Source organism: Mobula hypostoma, chromosome X1 (genome assembly GCF_963921235.1).
Source record: "Mobula hypostoma chromosome X1, sMobHyp1.1, whole genome shotgun sequence".
Classification (NCBI taxonomy): domain Eukaryota; kingdom Metazoa; phylum Chordata; class Chondrichthyes; order Myliobatiformes; family Myliobatidae; genus Mobula; species Mobula hypostoma.
Genome location: NC_086128.1, coordinates 39727265 through 39749159, shown reverse-complemented (window position 1 = coordinate 39749159; position 21895 = coordinate 39727265). Strand labels below are relative to the sequence as shown.

The following is a 21895-nucleotide window of genomic DNA, read 5'->3' as shown; positions in this document are numbered from 1 at the left end:
CTTACCTTTTATCCACTGGATCCCTACTGCTAAGACTTCTAGGGAATTCCTGTAAACTGTGCACGACTTCCCTAGTCCCCAAAACTGAACTGCAGTGTGCAATAAAGGATCAGCCAGTGCTGCCCACAGTCACACTTGGAAGTGTGTGGAAGAAACCACATCAGACTGTGACTGCTTAGTGCTACACATCTGCAGGCACGATCTCCAGACAAGTTCAATGATCATCAGTAGGAATTATCCAAGATTTTGTGTTAAACGCAAACCTTCAAATTCTCTTATTATTCCAACACCAATCCAGCAACTATTTTCCCCATTTGGCCAGAACAAACTCCTAATTTTACATGGTGAGATGCCATGTTTGGGAAAAGATGGGGGAAGGATGAGAATTAAATCAGGTACGAAGCAGAAGTGGGATGGGGAAATGAAACAAACCACTAGCTAAAATTTAAACTAAAATGAAGAATGGTAAAATGGCAGAAGTAGGCCTCACCTCCAGAGTCTGTATTTACATTTAGCTTGGTCTTTTGGGATGAAAATCTTCTCACTGTGAAATTAGTCTGGCTACCCTCAAACTAATTGTATTCTAAACCAGCACAAACCTGTAGTTTAAATTTTTTGGCATTTGATTATTTCCAGGCACGTAATTGCCTCTCACTCAGAGGAGCTGTAAAGATATCCGGTATGGGAAATGGAAAAAAGATGAAGACACTAATACAGTATAGAATCAGGTTTTGATATTATCTTTAAATTACTTTGTTGAGGTGAGGCAAATGGAAATTCTCCCTATCTGTTGTGTTTCAGTCTGCATGATATGTTGACACTGGTGTCCAAATAATTAGAAGGTGTTCTGTACTCAGCAATACTTGAGCAGTTCCACCAAGTTAAATTATTTTACTGTATTCTATTTGAATTTTATGTTTGATTTAACTATCATCAGTTATACTTTAAACAGATGTGTAGCTCATTATATTTATAAGAACATTCGTAATGGAAGAGGACACTTAGCCCACTAAATCTCATCCCATGGGAATGCTAATCTCCTAAACACAAGGGATTTCTACTGCTTTAGTGACAGATTAATCTAACATTTATTTTTCAGTAAGTACAGAAGTCTCTCCAGATATCTGTTCGAAATAGGCTTGTCAAAAATTTCCATTTATATACTTTGATCCTAACACCTTGGTGTACTTTGATATATAGGGCCATTTTATATCTGCCATTTCATCTTCTGTATATTTATGTGACCATAAGACTATAAGACATGGGAGCAGAATTAGGCCATTCAGCCCATCGAGTCTTCTCCGCCATTTCTTCATGGCTGACTCATTATCCCTCTCAACCTCATTCTCCGCCTTCTCCCTATAACCTTCAATGTCCTGACTAATCAAAAGCCTATCAAAAAAATGTGTCAGAAGTGCAATGTCATGATAATAGTTGGGGATTTTTAATGAAAGTGGATTGGAAAAGCCAGGCCAGCACTGGACCTCAAGAGAGAGAATTTGTAGAATGTCTAAGCGATGGCTTTTTAGAACAATTAGTTGATAAGCCCACTAGGGGATCGACCGTGCTGGATTGGGTGTTGTGCAATGATTCAGAGGTGATAAGAGAGTTTAAGGTTAAAAAACCCTTAGGGAACAGTGATCACAATATGATCAAGATCACTTTGAAATTTGAGAAGGAGAAACTAAATTCCAATGTGTCGGTATGTCAGTGGAATAAAGGAAATTATAATGGCATGAGAGGGGAATTGGCCAAAGTTGACTGGAAAGTTACACTAGCAGGAAGAATAGCAGAGCAGCAATGGCTGGAGTTTCTGTGAAAAATGAAGAAAGTGCAAAACAGATATATTCCAAATAAGAAGAAATTTTCGCATGGAGGGTCACTACCAAGGCTGACAAATGAAGTCAGAGCCAAAGTAAAAGCAAAAGAGGGGGCATACAAGGAAGCCAGAGCTAGTGGGAAGATAGAAAATTGGGGAGCTTTTAAGAACTTGCAGAAGGAAACCAAGAAGGTCATTCAGAAGGAAAAGATGAATTATGAAAGGAAGCTGGTGACTAATATCAAAGAAGGTACTACAAGTTTTTTTAAGTATATATAGGGTAAAAGAGAGTTGAGGGTAGATATGGACTAATAGAAAATGACGCTAGAGATATTGTAATGAGAGATGCAGAGATGGCAGAGGAACTGAATGCATATTTTGCATCAGTCTTCACAGTAGAAGACATCTGACATTCAAGATTGGCGGGGAAGTGAAGTGTGTGCAGTGAAAATTATGACTGAGAAGGTGCTCAGGAAGTTTAATGGCCTGAGGGTCGATAAATCTCCTGGACCTGATGGAATGCACCCTTGGGTTCTGAAGGAAGTAGCTGGAGAGATTGCGAAGGCATTAACAATGATCTTTCAAGAATCGATAGATTCTGGCATTGTACTGGATGACTGGAAAATTGCAAATGTTACTCCGCTATTTAAGAAGGGTGGGAGGCAGCAGAAAGGAAAGTATAGACATGTTAGCCTGACATCAGTGGTTGGGAATGTTGTTGGAATCAATTGTTAAGGATGAGATTATGGAGCATCTGGAGATAAATGACAAGATAGGCCAAAGTCGGCATGGTTTCCTGAAAGGAAAATCCTGCCTGACTAACCTATTGGAATTTTTTGAGGAAATTACAAGCAGGGTAGACAAAGGAGATGCAGTAGATGTGGTGTACTTCGATTTTCAGAAGGCCTTTGACAAGGTGCCACACATGAGGCTACTTCGCAGGATAAGAGCCCATGGAATTACAGGGAAGTTACTAGCGTGGGTGGAGCATCAGCTGGTCGGCAGAAAACAGAGTGGGAATAAAGGGAGCCTATTCTAACTGGCTGCCGGTTACCAGTGGAGTTCCACAGGGGTTGGTGTTGGGACCGCTGCTTTTTACGATGTATGTCAATGATTGGACTACGATATTAAGGGATTTGTGGCTAAATTTGCCGATGATACAAAGATCAGTTGAGGAGCAGGTAGTGTTGAGGAAACAGAGCCTGCAGAGAGACTTAGTTAGTTTAGGGGAATAGGCAAAGAAATGGCAAATAAAATATAATGTTGGAAAGTGTATGGTCATGCACTTTGGTGGAAGAAATAGATGGGCAGACTATTATTTAGATGGGGAGAGAATTCAAAATGCAGAGATGCAAAGGGACTTGGGAGTCCTTGTGCAGGATACCCTAAAGGTTAACCTCCAGGCTGAGTCAATGGTGAAGAAGGCGAATGCAATGTTGGCATTCATTTCTAGAGGTATATGATATAAGAGCAGGGATGTGATATTGAGGCTCTATAAGGCACTCGTGAGACCACACTTGGAGTACTGTGTGCAGTTTTGGGCTCCTTATTTTAGAAAGGATATACTGACATTGGAGAGGGTTCAGAGAATGATTCCAGGAATGAAAGGGTTACTGTATGAGGAATATCTGGCAACTCTTGGACTGTATTCCCTGGAGTTCAGGAGAATGAGGGGTTTCTCATAGAAACATTCCGAATGTTAAAAGGCCTGAACAGCTTAGATAAGGCAAAGTTATTTCCCATGGTAGGGGAGTCTAGGACAAGAGGACACGACTTCAGGATTGAAAGACGTCCATTTAGAACAGAGATGCGAAGAAGTTACTTTAGTCAGAGGGTGGTAAATCTGTGGAATTTGTTGCCACGAGTGGCTGTGGAGGCCAAGTCATTGGGTGCATTTAAGGCAGAGATAGATAGGTTCTTGATTAGCCAGGGCATCAAAGGGTATGGGGGGAAGGCAGGGGAATGGAGATGACTGGAATAATTGGATCAGCCCATGATTGAATGGCGGAGCAGACTCAATGGGCCGAATAGCCTACTTCTGCTCCTATATCTTATGGTTATGGTACTGTCTACAAATTTTGGGAGGATGTATCTTCCTGACTCTTTTCAAGGATTTAGTTAAATAACAACATTGCTCAAGATCAAGGAGAGCTTCCATGCCACTGTTATCAGACACTTGAATGGATCTCTTCTATGCTAAAGGTGAATTCATTTCCTCCTGTACCTCCTTGTTGCCATTGCACACTAATTATTACTTTCTCTCTATCTGATACACTACATTCTGCATTCTAGTTTTTTTATTTCCTCAAAGTGACATGACATGTCCTGCCTGGATGGTATACATGACAATAATAAACCAATTCCAATTCCAGCTCCAAGGTTCCTGATCTGGGAGTTTTAAAGTACTCATTTTCATTTCCAAATCCTTCTCTAACATTGTTTTTTTTTCTCTATCTCTGCAATTCCTTTCAAACTTACAACATTCTGCAATATCTTTGCTCCTTTAATCATGCCATGAGTAATGATATATTCCTCGGAGAAATAGAAATACAATGAGAAGCATGTTCTATCCATGGCTAAGTAAATTAAAGATGCTATCAACTTGAAAGGAAAGGCATATTACATTGTAAAGATTAATAGTAGGCCAGAAAATTGGAAAAGTTTAGCAATAAGAAAGGTATGACTAAAACAAAAGAAGAGAAAACAGATTATGAGAGTAGCCTAATTACAAAAATATAACAAGAAATACACAAGAATGTTAAAAGGAAGAGGGTAGCTTGTACTTCACAAGATGAGGCCAAAGAATTAATGATAGGAAGTAAGAAGACAGAGGATTTTAGATATTCTCTTTTCATGTCTTCTGAACATTCTAAAAGCATTCTAACAACCACCGAAAATGAGAGAGCAAAAGCAGTACAGACAGGGTGACTAGAAGGGTTATCTTAAAGCAATGCCTATCACTGAGGGAAGGTGCCTACGAAAATACAGAGACTAAAGGTTAACAAGTCTCCTGGAACTGATGGCCTTTGTTTGAAAATGTTAAAGGAGAGTCTACAGAGATTATAGTTGCGTTTCTTCCGATGAGCTGGTGGCACTCTTTTCTACTCTGAAGAAACTCAGCTTCAGAAGAAGCTGGCCCTTGCAGAAAGCTATACAGCAAATGACTGGGGGGCTGGAACATAAGACACTAAGACCATATGACGTAGGAGCAGAATTAGGCCATTCAGCCCATCAAGCCTGCTCCACCATTTGATCATGGTTGATCTGTTATCCCTCTCAATCCCATTTTCCTGCCTTTCCCCAATAACCCTTGACACCCTTACTAATCACAAACCTATGAGCCTCCGCTTTAAATATACTTAATGACTTGGCTTCTACACCTATCTGTGGCAATGAATTCCACAGATTCACTACTCTCTCACTAAAGGAGTTCCTCCTCATCTCTGTCCTTCCATTCTGAGGCTGCACCTTCTGGTCCTAGACTTTTCCACTGAGCATGTGAAGAAAGAGTAGGTTGAGAGAGAAGAAAAATGTGAACATGAGATCCAACTCAGACAGCCCCTTTCAGCATGGAAGCAACTTCATTGTAACATCAATAACTCCAAACTTGATCAGACACCAGAGTAGTTAACGATTCCACACTGTTGTGACTGACTAAGACTGAGCCACACGCAAGTTGTAACTGGAAAATATAAAAGTCTTTATTCACACAGCGAGCCTCCATGAGAGAGAGAGTTCAGGAGAATTCAAGAGAATTTCATTCTCCTGACTGAATGTTTTATACTTCTTCAACACAAAGATAACAAGAAACGATTAACAACAGTTTTGATTGTTATAATCACCTTCTTAACTTTAGCATTTTGAATATAGTCAGGTAAATTTACAGAACTACGTGTCTACATTGGTAGCACATCCCAACTAACAGAGCTTCCTTGAATATCCAAAGCTGGTATCCGTTCCAAAAACCTCCTGAGTACCCAAAAGCCTCAGACACCCAAAATATACCCCTTTTGTTACAGTGTTGAGGGATAGCTCCATGAATGTACAACTAACAAACAGGTTAAGTGCAAAACAGATCTGTCCTGAACTGTTCATTAAGTGCGATGCACCTATAACAAATGTGTTAATCACTGGAACATTCATCTAATGCAACACACACAAAGTGCTGGAGGTATTTCACAGGTCAGGCAGCATTTGTGGAAAGGAACAGTCAATGTTTTGAGCCGAGATTCTTTATAGGGACTGGATCGTCCAATCCTCTCCATCGATGCTGCTTGATCTGTTGAGTTCCTCCAGCACTTTGTGTGTTACTCTGGCAGAATCTTTTGTGTTAATATTCATCTACTGTCATCCCCTATGTAGTTGCAATGCGACAAAATCAGAGTGTCGCACACCTAATGATTTGTTTTACTACCTACAGAGTATCTGTTGGAAGTTAAATTGTGTACAGGTTTTATTTCCTGAAGGCTGGTTATGCTATCCATAATTTCATAACTACAGAATAACCATATAAGCATATAACAATTACAGCACGGAAACAGGCCATCTCGGCCCTTCTAGTACGTGCTGAACTCTTACTCTCACCTAGTCCCACCAACCTGCACTCAGCCCATAACCCTCCATTCCTTTCTTCTCCATGTAGTTGTTCAATTTAACTTTAAACGACAACATCGAACCTGCCTCAACCACTTCTGCTGGAAGCTCGTTCCACGCAGCTACCACTCTCTGAGTAAAGAAGTTCCCCCTCATGTTACCCCCAAACTTTTGCCCTTTAACTCTCAACTCATGTCCTTTTGTTTGAATGTCTCCCACTCTCAATGGAAAAAGCCTATCCACGTCAACTCTATCTATCCCCCTCATAATTTTAAATACCTCTATCAAGTCCCGTCTCAACCTTTTACGCTCCAAAGAATAAAGACCCAACTTGTTCAACCTTTCTCTGTAACTTAGGTGATGAAACCCAGGTAACATTCTAGTAAATCTTCTCTGTACTCTCTCTATTTTGTTGACATCTTTCCTATAATTCGGTGACCAGAACTGTACACAATACTCCAAATTTGGCCTCACCAATGCCTTGTGTAATTTCAACATTACATCCCAACTCCTATGCTCAATGTTCTGATTTATAAAGGCCAGCATACCAAAAGCTTTCTTCACCACCCTATCCACATGAGATTCCACCTTCAGGAAACTATGCACCATTATTCCTAGATCCCTCTGTTCTACTGCATTCTTCAATGCCCTACAAGTTACCACGTATGTCCTATTTTGATTAGTCCTACCAAAATGTAACACCTCACGTTTATCAGCATTAAACTCCATCTGTCATCTTTCAGCCCACTCTTCTAACTGGCCTAAATCTCTCTGCAAGCTTTGAAAACCTACTTCATTATCCACAACACCACCTATCTTAGTATCATCTGCATACTTACTCACCCAATTTACCACCCCATCATCCAGACCATTAATGTATATGACAAATAACATTGGACCAGTACAGATCCCTGAGGCACACCACTAGTCACCGACCTCCAATCTGACACACAGTTATCCACCACCACTCTCTGGCGTCTCCCATCGAGCCACTGCTGAATCCATTTTACTACTTCAATATTAATACCCAACAATTGAACCTTCCTAACCAACCTTCTGTGTGGGACCTTGTCAAAGGCCTTACTGAAGTCCATATAGACAACATCCACCACTTTACCCTCATCAACTTTCCTAGTAACCTCTTCAAAAAATTCAATAAGATTTGTCAAACGTGACCTTCCACGCACAAATCCATGTTGACTGTTCCTAATCAGACCCTGTCTATCCAGATAATTATATATACCATCCCTAAGAATGCTTTCCATCAATTTACCCACCACTGACGTCAAACTCACAGGCCGATAATTGCTAGGTTTACTCTTAGAACCCTTTTTAAACAATGGAACAACATGAACAATACGCCAATCCTCCGGCACCATCCTCATTTCAAATGACATTTGAAATATTTCTGTCAGAGCCCCTGCTATTTCCACACTAAGAAGGAGATGAGTTATTAACTTCAAACTTTCTGCATAATCACTCAAAGAGCTGACCTGCATGTGCATGTAACGAGAGCTGTATAACTCATCTCCTTCTACCTTAGGCCACAAATTTATCAATCACCCCTGCTGTGGACGCTCTCTGGAGGTCCAAGATCTGTATGCTCCACAAATGCTGGACTAAGTGTGTAAATGTAGGAGGGAACTATGTTGAAAAATAAATGTGGTAGGTTTTCTAAAATTGACTCCTACCTTAGGCCACTGATTTGTCAATCACTCATCATATACAACTTGCAATTGCTTTTATATTCATATTTGTTGTTTTATATTGTTTTATTAGTTTTATTGTTTTTTTTCTTTTTTTGTGTTCTTTATTCTTATTCTGTTTTTCTATGCAGCATCAGATCTGGAGTAACAATCATTCTGTTTTCCTTTACACCTGTTTACTGAAGAGTGACAATAAACATATTGAATCATAATCTTGAATCTTTAGGCACCAAATTCCCACGCTTCTTTCAGATAAGCTTGAATGACTATGGTCACTTGAGCAATTGACATAGAAAGTGCTTTATTAGCCAACAGAAATAACTTTCTATTTAGACATGGATGTCTCATCAATACCTACTGAGGTGACGTGATTTAATTCAGAGATGTATGCGCAGTAAACAACTTGCACAATTTCTGTGTGCACCTTGATTTCTAGGCTGTTCGTACGAGTTAACAGACAATCTTTATCAGAGGTATTCTTCATTAGTAATGCCCAAATTTTGGATAAGACCATAGTTGATCAGAAAAGTCACAGTATATCTTTGCAAATGGACTGCCCAGCAGATATTTAGTGCCTGCCTTTAATTCAAAGAGGTATAAGACCAGCAGTGAAGGACAGCATTGATGTAAGATGGTTCTTGCATGTTCAATGCATAATGCTGTTTTCACAGAATCTAAATGAAGGGGCAACAATGGGACCCACACGGTCTTCAGCAATGATCTGGTGGGTGGATAAATGAAGTCTATTCTCCAAAATAGTGATGGACAATTAATATTCACTTTGAAGCAACAAGGATGTTTTAGACAATTTTAAATGCCTGTTTAAATAGAAGCAGCAGTTTTATACAAAGTGATCAGCTTTTTCATACAGTCTTGCCTCAGTCGTCATTTCCTGTGGCCATCGAGTGAAACAATGCAAAATCAGCCACCTGCCTTTGGGACCTCAGCTCCCACTGCTATATATTTTTACACTTCATTCACCGGGAATCTTTTTTAATATAAACAGGATAAGGGTATCTGGTGTCAAGACCAGTATTTACTGTAAAATCTAATTGCCTCATAATAAAATTAATGCCTCATAAAGGAGGTGGTGGTGATATACTTCCAACTTATGATTGTGTCCTTTGCTGAACAATGGACTTCAAAAGTACATTCAACCAGAGAATTACTTCTTCACGTCATTCAAGCCTAATTTTAGAAGTAGATTAATATCAATATTCTTCAAGATTCATTTTCTGGATAAATTGCAATGCTAATCTTAGATAGGGTGCTTTGAATGCTGTATAAATTTATTTTATAAGCAGCTGTGAAGCATAGATATGGAAAGATCCCCAGTTCAATTCTTCACCTGTGTTTGAGCTAAACTGGCTGGAGAACCAAAGAAAGTGATGGAAGAGAAAAGGTCCCTTTTCAGATTCACGCTTAGCCAGGATATGGATTATTCAGGATCAAGTGCAGGATTAGGCTCTATTATGCAGTAATGTCCCTACTATTGACCTATTTAACAGCCACCACAGTCAAGGTTCAGTGGTGCATGGGGATAGCACAGTGGTGAAGCAGATAGATCTGTTGCCTCATGGTGCCAGTGACTCAGGTTCAATCCCGTCCTTCAGTGCCGCTGAGTGGAGTTCCAACGTTCTCCTTCTGACCCTGTGGTTTTACTCCATGTACTTTGGTTTTCTCTCAAACACTAAGACGTGCAGGTTAATAGGTTAATTGGCACCTGGTATGTAGGCAAGTGCTAGAATCAGGAAGGAACAATAATCATACTCTTATGCAAACAATAATTATTATAATCATTATATTCTTATGATATAAATGGGATTAGTTTGAGATGTGTATAAATGAGTGCTTGCTAGCTGACATGAATTCAGTGAGCCAAAGGGCCAGTTTTAATGATGCTGATGTGATGATTCTATGACTACATATCAGGTGTAGCCACCTGGGTGAAGCATCAGGGACTAAACGATTTCCATGGGCCATGCCCTGAAAGAAGTTAGTGCTTTCTATAATAGTAATGATGAGAGAATATCAGCTCAGGGGAGAAAAGGGAATATCTCAATGGCAATCAAAAAGGCTATTTTATTTGCAGTGATTTATCCAACATTGGACCCTTCAAATGAGAATGACCAGACTAACACCAGTGACAACTCATATCAAGAGACTGGTGCAAAAGAGAACCAAAACATTTGTGCAAAATTTAAATCGGCTTTGTTAAATTTTATATCTGAATAAAATAATTAGCATCAGTCAAGTACTTAATATATGCTTGAAATATTGTGCTTTTTCATAATGATAAAATTGAACCAAATTGTTAACTGAAGTGGTTGAAATTTGATCGAGTGTTCACTTATAAAGACTGACACTTGGATATTTTTGGAGGAAGCTGTCTGTCTAAATATGATGTAAACTGCATGTAGTGTTACTCATGCACAAAATATGTCCCTCTGATGTTTAGCACAGTTTATGATTTTGCACAATCAAAGCAGCATAAGGCCAGAAAGTTGATGCATGTGCACGGCTGGAACAATAACGTCTAACTGAAATAGGACATGTGTTCTTCTTTCTTACTGAGTTTAGCAAAAAGCCTGATCTCCCAGAGTTCATGAGGGAGGATCTCATTGAAACCTACCGGATAATGAAAGGCCTTGATAGTGTGGATGAGCAAAGGATGTTTACATTAGTGTGAGAGCCTAGGATCCAAAGGCACATACTCCAAATAAAGAGACATTCTTTTAAAACTGGAATGCAGAGGACAGAGGAATTCCTTCGGCTAGAGGGTGGTGAATCTCTGAAATTCTTTGCCACAGAGGATTGTGTCGGCAAATCATTGGGTGCACTTAAGGCAGAGACTAATAGGTTCTTGATTGATAAGGGAGTTATGAGTTATGAAGAGAAGGCAGGAGAATGGGATTGAAAAACAATCGGCTATGATTGAATGGCGGAACAGACACATTGGGCTGGATGACCTAATCCTGCTCCTCTATCTTATGGTCTTACATTTAAAAAACTAAAACTAACAAAAAGAAATGTGTGGAAGTGTTGTATTTATTGGGCTGGAAGGGAGGCAAGGATCTACATTCACTCCAGACCTCTAGTGAAGATACACTTATAGAGGGATTACTGACTCTATGATTTGTTCAGAAAATAGGGCATTCCCTTTCTCCAGCGCTATCAAGTCTTATTAAAAGGAAGAGAAAACAGATCATAACTAAATGCTGTTTTCTCTGTGGCTTAATCACAAGAATTTCAAAATGGTCAGTCAACACAATGAAGCAGCAAATAGCTGATAAAAATCTTTTATTAATGTAAAATTTAATAAATGGATTTCAGTCCTTTTACCTGAAAAAAAACAAGGGAGCAGAGTTTACAGGCACTGATGACAGATAACAGAGCTGAGCAGAATGCTTACCTCCTGTTAGCTAAAGGCAAATAGTGGGATTTTAAGATTTCACACCAAGATTTTAGTCTTCAATGTTCCCTCTTCCAGATACTTGAGCTGTCAGAGTTCATCCAAATCATGAAATTAACTCAGTTCGAACAAATACGGAAAATTCCCTTTGAATCAGCAAAGCAGTCAGAACAATATCACTATAATGTTAACAAAGGAGGATATATATACTGGCATCCGGCTGCAAGCAAACTTTTGGTGACCCTCAGTGGGATTGCTGAACTTGAAAAGCTCTCTAATAACTAGTCTTCTCTCGTCGTTTACACATAGCTTCTGCTGCCCTGAGATGGCCGGTCACATGCTGTGGGCAATTGTATTTGTCTCAGCATGGCTCTTAGCTCAGTCTTCCCCAATGATGCAGCTAGTGTACCATCTTTTCATCATAATGCATCATGACATAGGAAGAGGACATTTTGACCCATATAATCCATGCCAACTCACTGAGCAAACCTAACATTCCCCCACCTCACAAGTAATCTTCACAGTTCCCTATTTTTCCCACCTTCACATCAACAGTGTTTCCCCCCCTTCTCCCCCAACACACCAGATTCAACCTCCCACCTACACAACAGGAGCAATTTACTGTGGTAATTAACCCAGCAAGGCACATGTCTTTGGGGTGTGAATGGGAACAAGGACACCCAAAGGCATGCAGGTTGGCATGCTAATTGCCACTCTAAGTTGCCCCCATGACAGAAGAACATGGTAGTAGCCAGGGAGAAATGTAGGGAAAATAAATTATGGAGGAATGAGATTTCTCTGTGAGATAGCATTGACCTGATGGGCCAAGTGATTGTCCTTCTATGCTGTCAGGAAATATGAAGACTACTTTCCAGCTCATCATGCAATCCAAAGTCTCTCCTAGTGTCAGTACAATGACTTGAAATGTCAATAACCCTTTATCAAAAGTGGAAAAGAATCATGAAGTAAATATGGTTTAAGTTAGAAGAGGGGAAGAGATGGAAGGGATAAAGGAATAGTATGTGATGTGAGAAAAGCAAAGTTGACCAGTTGACACAAAACCACCCAAGAGAGGGTGATGAATTCTTGTTCATCACTTATCTTATTAATCTTGTTAACCCTGCTTAATAGGAGGAGTATAAATGGAAGATGAATAAGGACAGCAGAAGTGGGGGGCGGGGGGACATGCTAGGACCGTGAGAGGCAGATCACAGCAAGTTATGGAAATCTAAAATAAACATGAATGTGAGAAACACTCAGCCGATCAGGTGACATCTGTGGAGTGAGAACAAAATGCCTTTCTGCTGCAGTGGATGACTATGAATAAGAACCTTTCCTGTCTGTGTCAGAACCGCTGGTCCTGATATGTAGTCACCGACTGGTAATGTTATTGCAGTTTACTTCTCTCTGCAGAGCTGTTACTTGATCTGATGAGGATTTCCATTATTATTTTGAATTCACATATACGGTATCTCACAGTTCCAGTACATTACTTTTGCTCTTTTTACAGTCCTTATTCATCTTCCTGTATTTTCACTCCTCGGGATTGCTATTAACGAGCATTCATCACCCTCTCTAAGACAGCACCAATAGTATTTGTGTCACTTGTACAACCTTGAATTCCACCCTATCACAGATATCCCCTTAGTTCTTCACAACTCTCCTCACTCTGCAATTTAAAATATAGTTTTTTCTGACTTTTCCAGTTCTGAGGAACGTTCATCAACCTGAAACACGAGTTTCAGCAGAGTTGCAACAACACAGAGAACAAGATACAATTCTTCAAACTCTACTAATCAATACTGCAAATGCAACAAGGCAGCACAGAAGCAAAGTAATGAAAGCCGTTGCTATACAGTTCCAGATAACCAGTTTGATTCTGGTCTTGGGTGCTTCCTGCGTGGCGTTCACATCCCTCCTAGTGGCAGTGTGTGTGTGTTTCTTTTTTCTGAGGTTCCACACCTCGAAGACAAATTGGTCAGTTGAATAACTACGTAGTGTAAGTGGGTTTTTATATCCCTTTGCTTTTATGTTCTAGTCCTTTTGAAATGAATGCCTTCTAAAGTTTCGGTCTGTCACCTTTGCTTTTATATTCTAGACCTCTTAAGCTGAATGCTAACATTGCATTTACCTTTCTTACCACCAGCTTAACCTGCAAGATAAATGTTAAGGAATCCTGCACGAGGACTTCCAAGTCCCTTTGCACTTCTGATTTTTGATTTCTTTTGCCGTTTAGAAAGTCTGCTCCTTTACTCCTTCCACCAAAGTGCATGACCGTACATTTCCCAACACTATATTCCATCTGCCCATTCTCCCAATCTGTCTAAGTGCTCCTGCAGACTCCCTGCTTCCTCAATACTACCAGCCCCTCCACTTAATCTTTGTATCATCTGCAAACTTGGCTGCAAAGCTATCAATTCTTTCATCAAAATCATTGACATATAACATGAAAAAAGTGGTCCCAACACTGACCCCTGAGAACTATCATTAGTCACCAGCAACCAACTATAAAAGGCCCCCTTTTTTCCCACTCTTTGCCTCCTTCAAGTCAGCCAATCTTCTATCCTTGCTAGTATCTTTCCTGTAATACCATGGGCTCTTATCTTGCTCAGCAAACTCATGTGCGGCACTTTCTAAAAGGGCCTTCTGAAAATCTAAGTAAACAACATCCACAGCCTCTCCTTTGTCTTTCCTGCTTGTTATTTTCTCAAAGAATTCCATAGATTTGTCAGGCCAGATTTCCCCTGAAGGAAACCATGCTTTATTATGTGCTTCCAAGTACCCTGAAACCTAATCTTTAACAATCGACTCCAACATCTTCCCAACCACTGAAGTCAGGCTAACTGGCCGATAATTTCCTTTCTTCTGCTTCCCTTCTTAAACAATAGCAAGACATTTGCAACTTTCCAGTCCTCCAGGACCATTCAAGAATCTAGTGTTCCTTGAAGGATCATTGCTAATACCTCCACAATCTTTTCAGCTACTTCTTTCAGAACCCTGGAATGTAGTCTATCTGGTCCAGGTGGCTTTACTACCTTCAGAACTTATAGCTTCACAAGTATCTTCTTCTTTGTAAGAGCAACGATACTCACTTCTGCCCTCTGCTACTCACAAATTTCTGGCATACTGCCGGTATCTTCCACAGTTGATGATAGATGCAAAATAATTCATAAGTTCATCCACCATTTCTTTGTCCCCCATTGCTACCTCTTCAGTGTCATTTTCCAGCAGTCCGTTATCCACCCTCACCTCTCTTTTACTCTTCATATAGCTGAAAAAAATCTTTTGGTATTATCATTTATATTATTGACTAGCTTACTTTCGTATTTCATCTTTTCTTTCCTTGTGGCTTTTTGAGTTGCCTTCTGTTGGTTTTTAAAAGCTTCTCGATCCTCTAACTTCCCATTAATTTTTGTTATATTATACAGCCTCACTTTTGCTGTTATGCTGATAAGAGAAAATATTACTGATGAAACCAGTCAAACATGGCTGTTGCAAAATTAGATTAGATTAGATTCAACTTTATTGTCATTATGCCGAGTACAGATACAAAGCCAATGAAATGCATTTAGCATCTGACCAGAAATGCAAAGAATAGTGTTATTTACAAAATAACTGCGGATAAAAAAAGTGCTACAGCACACAAATATAAAAGTACTGAGACAGTACAATACGGATACAATATGGATTGCTATTAAAAAAACCTGGCATCACGTCCCATTATTTTTTGTGGTCCTTCACTGCAGTCATTGGGTTGAAATGTGTTGCTAGTCAGCAGTTAATCCCACAATAAACCATGGTACAGCTGCAGTGTGCTGACAGAATGCTGTGGACTTGTGTAGTAACCAGAGCAAAGGTGCACTGTAAATGATGGTTATGTGATTAGCACCTTGTCATTCTCAGCTGAAAGCATAGCTGAGACAGCTTTACAGCACTTTGCTCTATCCAATTGTAAATATCCCACTGTGAGCTATCCGGAGGATAGAACAAGCAAATGGGGCCCTTACATCTTGTGGAAAAGTGCATTTGCTAGATTTACAAAAGCTCAAATAAACCCTTCATTTTTATTCTAAACATAGCTGGCAAAGCCAGCATTGTTCATTCATTTGAACTAGGTCACTGATCATTATTTAAAACAATATAGTTAAACCTGATAGAAATCCTTGGGACATTTTCAGGAGTTCTGGAATAGAGGGAGCAGCTAGTCAATTCAAACAAAAAACACTCTTCAACAAAATAACTTTGCAATTTAACTTCCACTGTTTCTTTAAGTCCATCAAAGCTAGTCATCGGCTATGGGACATTTTGATTATGTATCATTATAACTAGATGGGAAGGACAATAAATAAATAATCATGTTAATCATGATCATGTTGAGATCAGGGAATGCAATTTACAGGAAGATGTTTCCTGCTTGGCATTGCAGCCTTGCACACCTCCAACCTTAAGTCAGCTACAGGATCATCAGCCAGGGACCACCTCTCATTGATGTTTCAGCCCTGGTACATCTCCTGGTGACAGAGCAGTGGCAGGGACATCTCCTTGCTCCCCCCTGCCGCTTTCAATGGGGTTAGTCAGTCCCCAATTTCTGTCCTTCCTCCTCAGCCACAGGCAAATGCTACCCTTTTCTGCCCCTTCAGACAAACTCTCTGGTGGCCCTCCTGAGCCTCACTGTAGTCACTGCCCTATCACAGAGTAATCTTGTTGTTAATGTGCTGATGAAGCCCGGGCATCCTACCTCCACAGGGTAGATGATGGTCCTCCAGCCAGCTCTGCTGCCAGGTCTGAGTACTTCAGCCTCTTCCGCTCGTGGGCAGCCTCCACTCCTTCCTCCTATGGGATGGTTAACTCAATGAGGAGGACAGTCTTGGCGGCCGTGGTCCACAGCACTATGCCTGGGCAGAGAGATATAATGGTGATTTCCACGGGGAACTGTAGCTGTCTGCCGAGATCGGCCCTCATGTTCCACTCCTTTGCTGCAGAGAGGAGTCGTGAAGGAGCTCTTGGGCAGATGCATTCAGCGCTCATACCAGCCTCAACAAATGGGATGAGTTTTTGTCCCGCTGGGGCAAGGCTGTTTCTCACATCCTGTGTGCAGAACTCTAGCACCTCTGCCAGCTTTTTTAGGGCCTGGTCATGCTGCCATCAGTAGTGCTCTTGGGACTGGGCAGTCTTGCGTCCTGCCAGGATATGTTGGAGGTTGGCATTGGTGGTATCACACAGGGGGCAGCTACTCTCACTGCCGAATCACTGGCGAAGATTTTGGGGGCAGGGCAAGTTGTCATAGGTTGCCCTGATGAGGAAGCTGAGTCTGGCTTATGGGATCTTCCACAGATCTGACCAGCTGAATGTCCTGTTGATGGTGCCTCCCATGTTGTCCATCTTCCCTGGAGGCCCTGCCTTCACCCTGTGGTGCTCTTACTCTGTTCTTCACATTAAGTGGCCATTTCCTGTATGAACACATTGTGAAAGACAAACCCCTACCGCTTAATACACAATTCAGTTCATGTCTGTTTTATATCCATGGAGTCATCCCTCAACACTGTACCAAAAGAGTATCCTTTGGATATCTAGAGTTTTGTTTTAGAATCCTTCAGACCAGCCACTGGGTTTGAATATTCAGAAGTGTTTAGTCAGTTGTGCTTCCATTGTAAATGTGTAATTCTGCAGAACTACATGTCTGTACCTAAAATGCTGAAGTTATTTCAACCATTGAATAACAGTTAATCGTTTATGTTCTTTTTGTGTGAAAAGAAATTACTGTACTGTTTGCTGTCAGGAGAGTAGAAATAGATTTTCCAAAAGATCTGCTGTGTTGAATAAAGACTTCTTGTATCTATCAACTTTTGTCTCCAGTGACTTGTCACAGTCACAACAAAATCAAGGCGTATTCCACAATGAAGAACGCCAGGGTGATTACAAGGGCACAGGAGGCAGATGGAAATATTATGAACTGTTTATAAAGTAAAGAAATAAAATATTTTAATGACACACAGAAATAAAAACAGACTTACCAGTAGTCTCGACAATTCCTTCCAGTATTACCACAATTTCAAATTGATCATTTCTGAGAGATCGTTGAGATAGATCAAAGAATGGGCTGTTAGGATTTATTTCATGGCAAATAGTCAGAGGTGAAACAAGGAACAGTTGGTCTGCACCTGTGCCAAATCCGACGTCCAGCTCACACTGATCTAAGGGCAAGAACTCGCCTTCTGGAGTCTGTCGGGACTAAACACAAGAGAGAAAAATATTGTCATTGCAGTTAATTCCTTGTAGCTTTTCCTGCTTCAAAACACTCAGTAGCCTTGGTATACCACATCAAACTGCATCCAATATATTTACCTTCATGACTGTCAGAAATAAAATTAAAATGGTCAGTTGATTTTTGTTTTAAACTTAAGATGATTTGCTTGAGTGTTACAATCCATAACTTCTGGAGCAGCCTTTTTCTAGGATCTGTATATCCTAACATGCCTTTAGTATTTAAAAATGAGCAGAAGTTGAACAGTATGTGTGGCTGTGGTTACTAGATACACTATGTCCAATATTTTACTTACATGTAGGGTGTGGGGAAAAGGAGGAAGCATTCCTTGTAGGATCTAAAAGGAAAGAATGAGCAGGGGAACACATCTATCAAAATGGAGAAAATAAGAGGTAAGATAATTGCACAATTAGCAGGAGAGAGGGAATAGGTACTTTCTATTTGTAAATGATCAAGTAAAAAAACATCTACCTGTAAGTTCCAGTGAACTCAGGCAGGTATGCAAAGCAGGCACTGCGAAACGGTATTGACAACAACTTTGGTTGCAGTAGTTTCAGAAAATGAATGAGCGTTGCACATGCTCAAGTTAAACTTTATGCCACTTGGGACTGATGCTGTGTTCAGAGAGTAGGGGTGGAGGACGACAGACAAGAACATTGGAAGAGCATTGGAAACATTTGGAGATTAGGTTGATGGAGAAACCTTGAAGGATATGGGTTAAGGAGTTGGAAAGATCAGAGTCTTTGGGAGAAAGAGAAAGGAGGGAATGAGGCCAGGTGGAATATGGGTTCGGAGCCTATACTTCATGGGGCCAGAAGCGACATTAATGGGTCAAGCCAGATCTGGTTGGGAAGGGAACCAAAATCAACTAGAGGACTTCATTTATTGGGGTCCCAATTTGGGTGCCTCCTCTAAGATATGTGAGTCCCACAATTGCCCAATGATGGTCATTCCCCAGCGTAACTCTCCCGCCATTCTCCATAAGGAAATAATATGAGAAATAGCATTATCTCACACAGATATTTGAGAAAATGGATCACTTAATTACAATGCAAATCAAATTTTCATTATCATTTTAAGTGTAACTAGCTACTGACACAGCTAGAAATAGAGGACTTGGTGCAATTCATCTTTCATTTCTTCCTTTCTTAATTATTCCTTCATTTTTCCTATCCATTATTCTGTTTCACATTCTTAATGCATTCTGTTCATTCCGCCTTTCAGCTTCCATCATTTTTAAGTTTCATCTCAGCAGATTTCATTTTACCCCATTTGTTTTTTTTCTGCAACATCAATTTCTTTCCTTCAGACCTGATTTCAGAATCAATTAGAATGCATCCATACCACATTACTGTCATCCAATCCCGTGTTTAACCATATCACAGTGAAAAATTGATGAAAGTAAATTGTCACTATTTCTACTACTTGATGCATTTAATTCAAACCCATTGCAACCAGTTAATTTTAGATGCGCTTCATCAGTATATCTATTCTAAAGAAAAATATCAAGTCAGTGTTATGTTTGAAGACATGTTTATATGTTCTATTAATATCTATCATCAAGGATTCCCACCATCTGAGTCATTCCCTCTTCTTACTATGACTGTCAGGAAGGAGGTACAGAAGACTGAAGTTCTGCATCCTAACTCTACTTCAGTAATGGAGCACTACAGATCAGCTCTTACACTACCCTAACCCTAATGCGCTAATATCTTGTTTTTGCAGACTTCTTTTCTTTTCATCTCTTCACTATCTTGAATAACATGTAAAATTTACAGTACTGTGCAAAAGTCTTTAGGCACATATATTATAGCTAGGGTGCCTCAGACTTTTGCATAGTGCTGTATTTGTCAATGTGGAGTGGAGTGCGAGTTTGTAAATCTGACGGGAGCAAAGGATATTGGGAATGGCGAGGGTGAGGTGCCAAGGCTGGGTGTGTGGTGCAGGTGCAGACACACCCAGCCCTGAGACACCAGACAAGGTCATTTGATTCCAAACAATTGATTTATTGATCATTACAGAATGTCTCTCTGGTGCTTCCCTCTCTCTCCCCTTTTCCTTCCCCCTTTTCCAGCCATGATTCCCCTGTCCCCTTCCCATTCTCAGTCCACAATAAAGGCCCATATCAGAATCAGGATTATCGTCATTCGTATATGTCATGAAAATTGTTTTTTTGCAGCAGCAGCAGTACAGTGCAATACATAAAATTACTACAGTACTGTGCAAAATTCTTAGGCCTATACATATGTATGTATGTACCAAAGAGTTTTGCACAGTACTGTATGTATAGTTTATATTCTTTGTGTAGTCTATACTTACATGATTGTGATGTTGCTGCAAGTTTATCATTGTACCTGTTCCTCACCATACTGGCACATGACAATAATCTCAATTTGACTTAAAAAATTGTTCCCCTTAAGACATTAATTGCACTTATAATAAATCTGTTCAATTAGGCATTGAATGAAGATTGTGAGAAAGTAGTAACTTATGTTTAATGTATCATGATGGAATCCCAAAAGTTGGTTAGGAACTCAGAAATGAAATAAGTTTTCACTGTCAATCAAAACTTTTGGTTGTGGGAGTGTAGTGATTATGTTATTTGTATTGTAAAACCAATGGATAGGAATGTAGAGGCCTGATTGAATACACAAGTGTTAAACAGCTACAATTACTTAATAAAGCAGGGTGATAATGGGGTAGTATAACCTGATGGTTATGATACCAGACTTGTAACTCAGACATGTGTATGCAAATTTATCACGAAGGTAATTGAACTGGAAACCCAACAACCAATCCCACAAAGGAAGGGTCAGAATTTGAATTCAGTTTTGAAACATTGGTGTTTGTAAAATTGACACCAAGACAACAAAACCGTCAGTTTATTGTCAAAAACCCACCTGACTTAGCTTTAAGAAATAGAGTTTAATCTTCATTGCCACCTGAAAGAGCCCAGTATTTTTTTCAATTCCATCAAACTCCCTCTAACTGGTTCATCAGGCAGCCCACTATCAACTCTAACCAGGGTCAGACCTCATAAAAATGACATCCAGAAGCTGACAGTGGAAGAAACTACGTGTTCTAATTTTAAATGCAAAAGAGATTTGAAAATAGCAACATCATAAATAATGAAAGTTTATGAACAACCTTTTCAGATTTGATGTAGGAAACAGTGCAGTTGTGGCATGGATATCTCAGTCTGCTGCCTCCACTACCACCCTCCAAACACCACCACCAGTGGAGGACTGGCTTTGCTAGTTACAACCCAAAAAGTGACTTACTTCTTATGATACCTTATGATACTTGTTTTGGTGTAATGGAATTTCGTTCACTGTCTGAAAAACCCTGAACTCCACGGAAGATTTTAAGCCCCATCTGATAGTAGTAAATAGATACACAGTAGGTAACTACAGGTACCTTCACTGTTGATAGGTTATATTTTTTCGAGGACTAGCTACTTCCCCTATCTAGCTGCAAATACCCTTCACTTGAGTGGTGTGTTTCTCTCTCCATACCAATGAGGAGATACTTCCAGCTAATGAAGTGGTTTAAGCACAGTTTATGTTATTTTTAATGATACACTTTTAAATTAGACAGATAGTTCTCAACACACAGTTAACACTCACAGAGGTTTTCTGATTTAGAAAGGATTTCCAAATTACGAAAGATTTATAAACTAAAAAGGATTTCCCAACACAGGTTAAACTCTTATGAACTAAAAGAACATACCAATGAGTTGCAGAGGAACAAGTCATACATCACAGGAACTGAAGGTTGAGGAATGAATTCTAGTTTTTCTTTCTGTCACCCTGTCTTTCTGTTATTCTCCTTGTCAGTCCTGACAATCCCCAATGCTTTCTAATATTAATACTGCTTTGCTACTAATTGACATTATTTGCATGTAACCTTTCTCAGATGCCTTTGCTGGATCCAAGTTATCCACACAGATGGTTAAAAGCTTCTGACGGACAGAGATCCCAGATGCCTAAAATTAATGTTGTAAGGGCTGACTCTCTGAGTACACAAATATCCCAACCATTGATAGATAGCTATGCCTGTGATCATGTTTGATGTGCAAAGTAACCCCATTGTCTTATGTT

The 21895-nt window shown here is 39.9% G+C and overlaps 1 protein-coding gene across 1 annotated transcript in view; it reads right to left on the bottom strand.

The window, feature by feature from the left end:
- The window catches only part of kcnj19a (potassium inwardly rectifying channel subfamily J member 19a), a 66058-nt gene that overhangs the window by 19946 nt on the left and 24217 nt on the right, over positions 1-21895 (bottom strand). The window contains exon 2 of the mRNA XM_063037831.1: positions 17545-17761. Coding sequence (XP_062893901.1) covers positions 17545-17761 — 217 coding nt within the window. The remainder of the gene's footprint in view (positions 1-17544; positions 17762-21895) is intronic.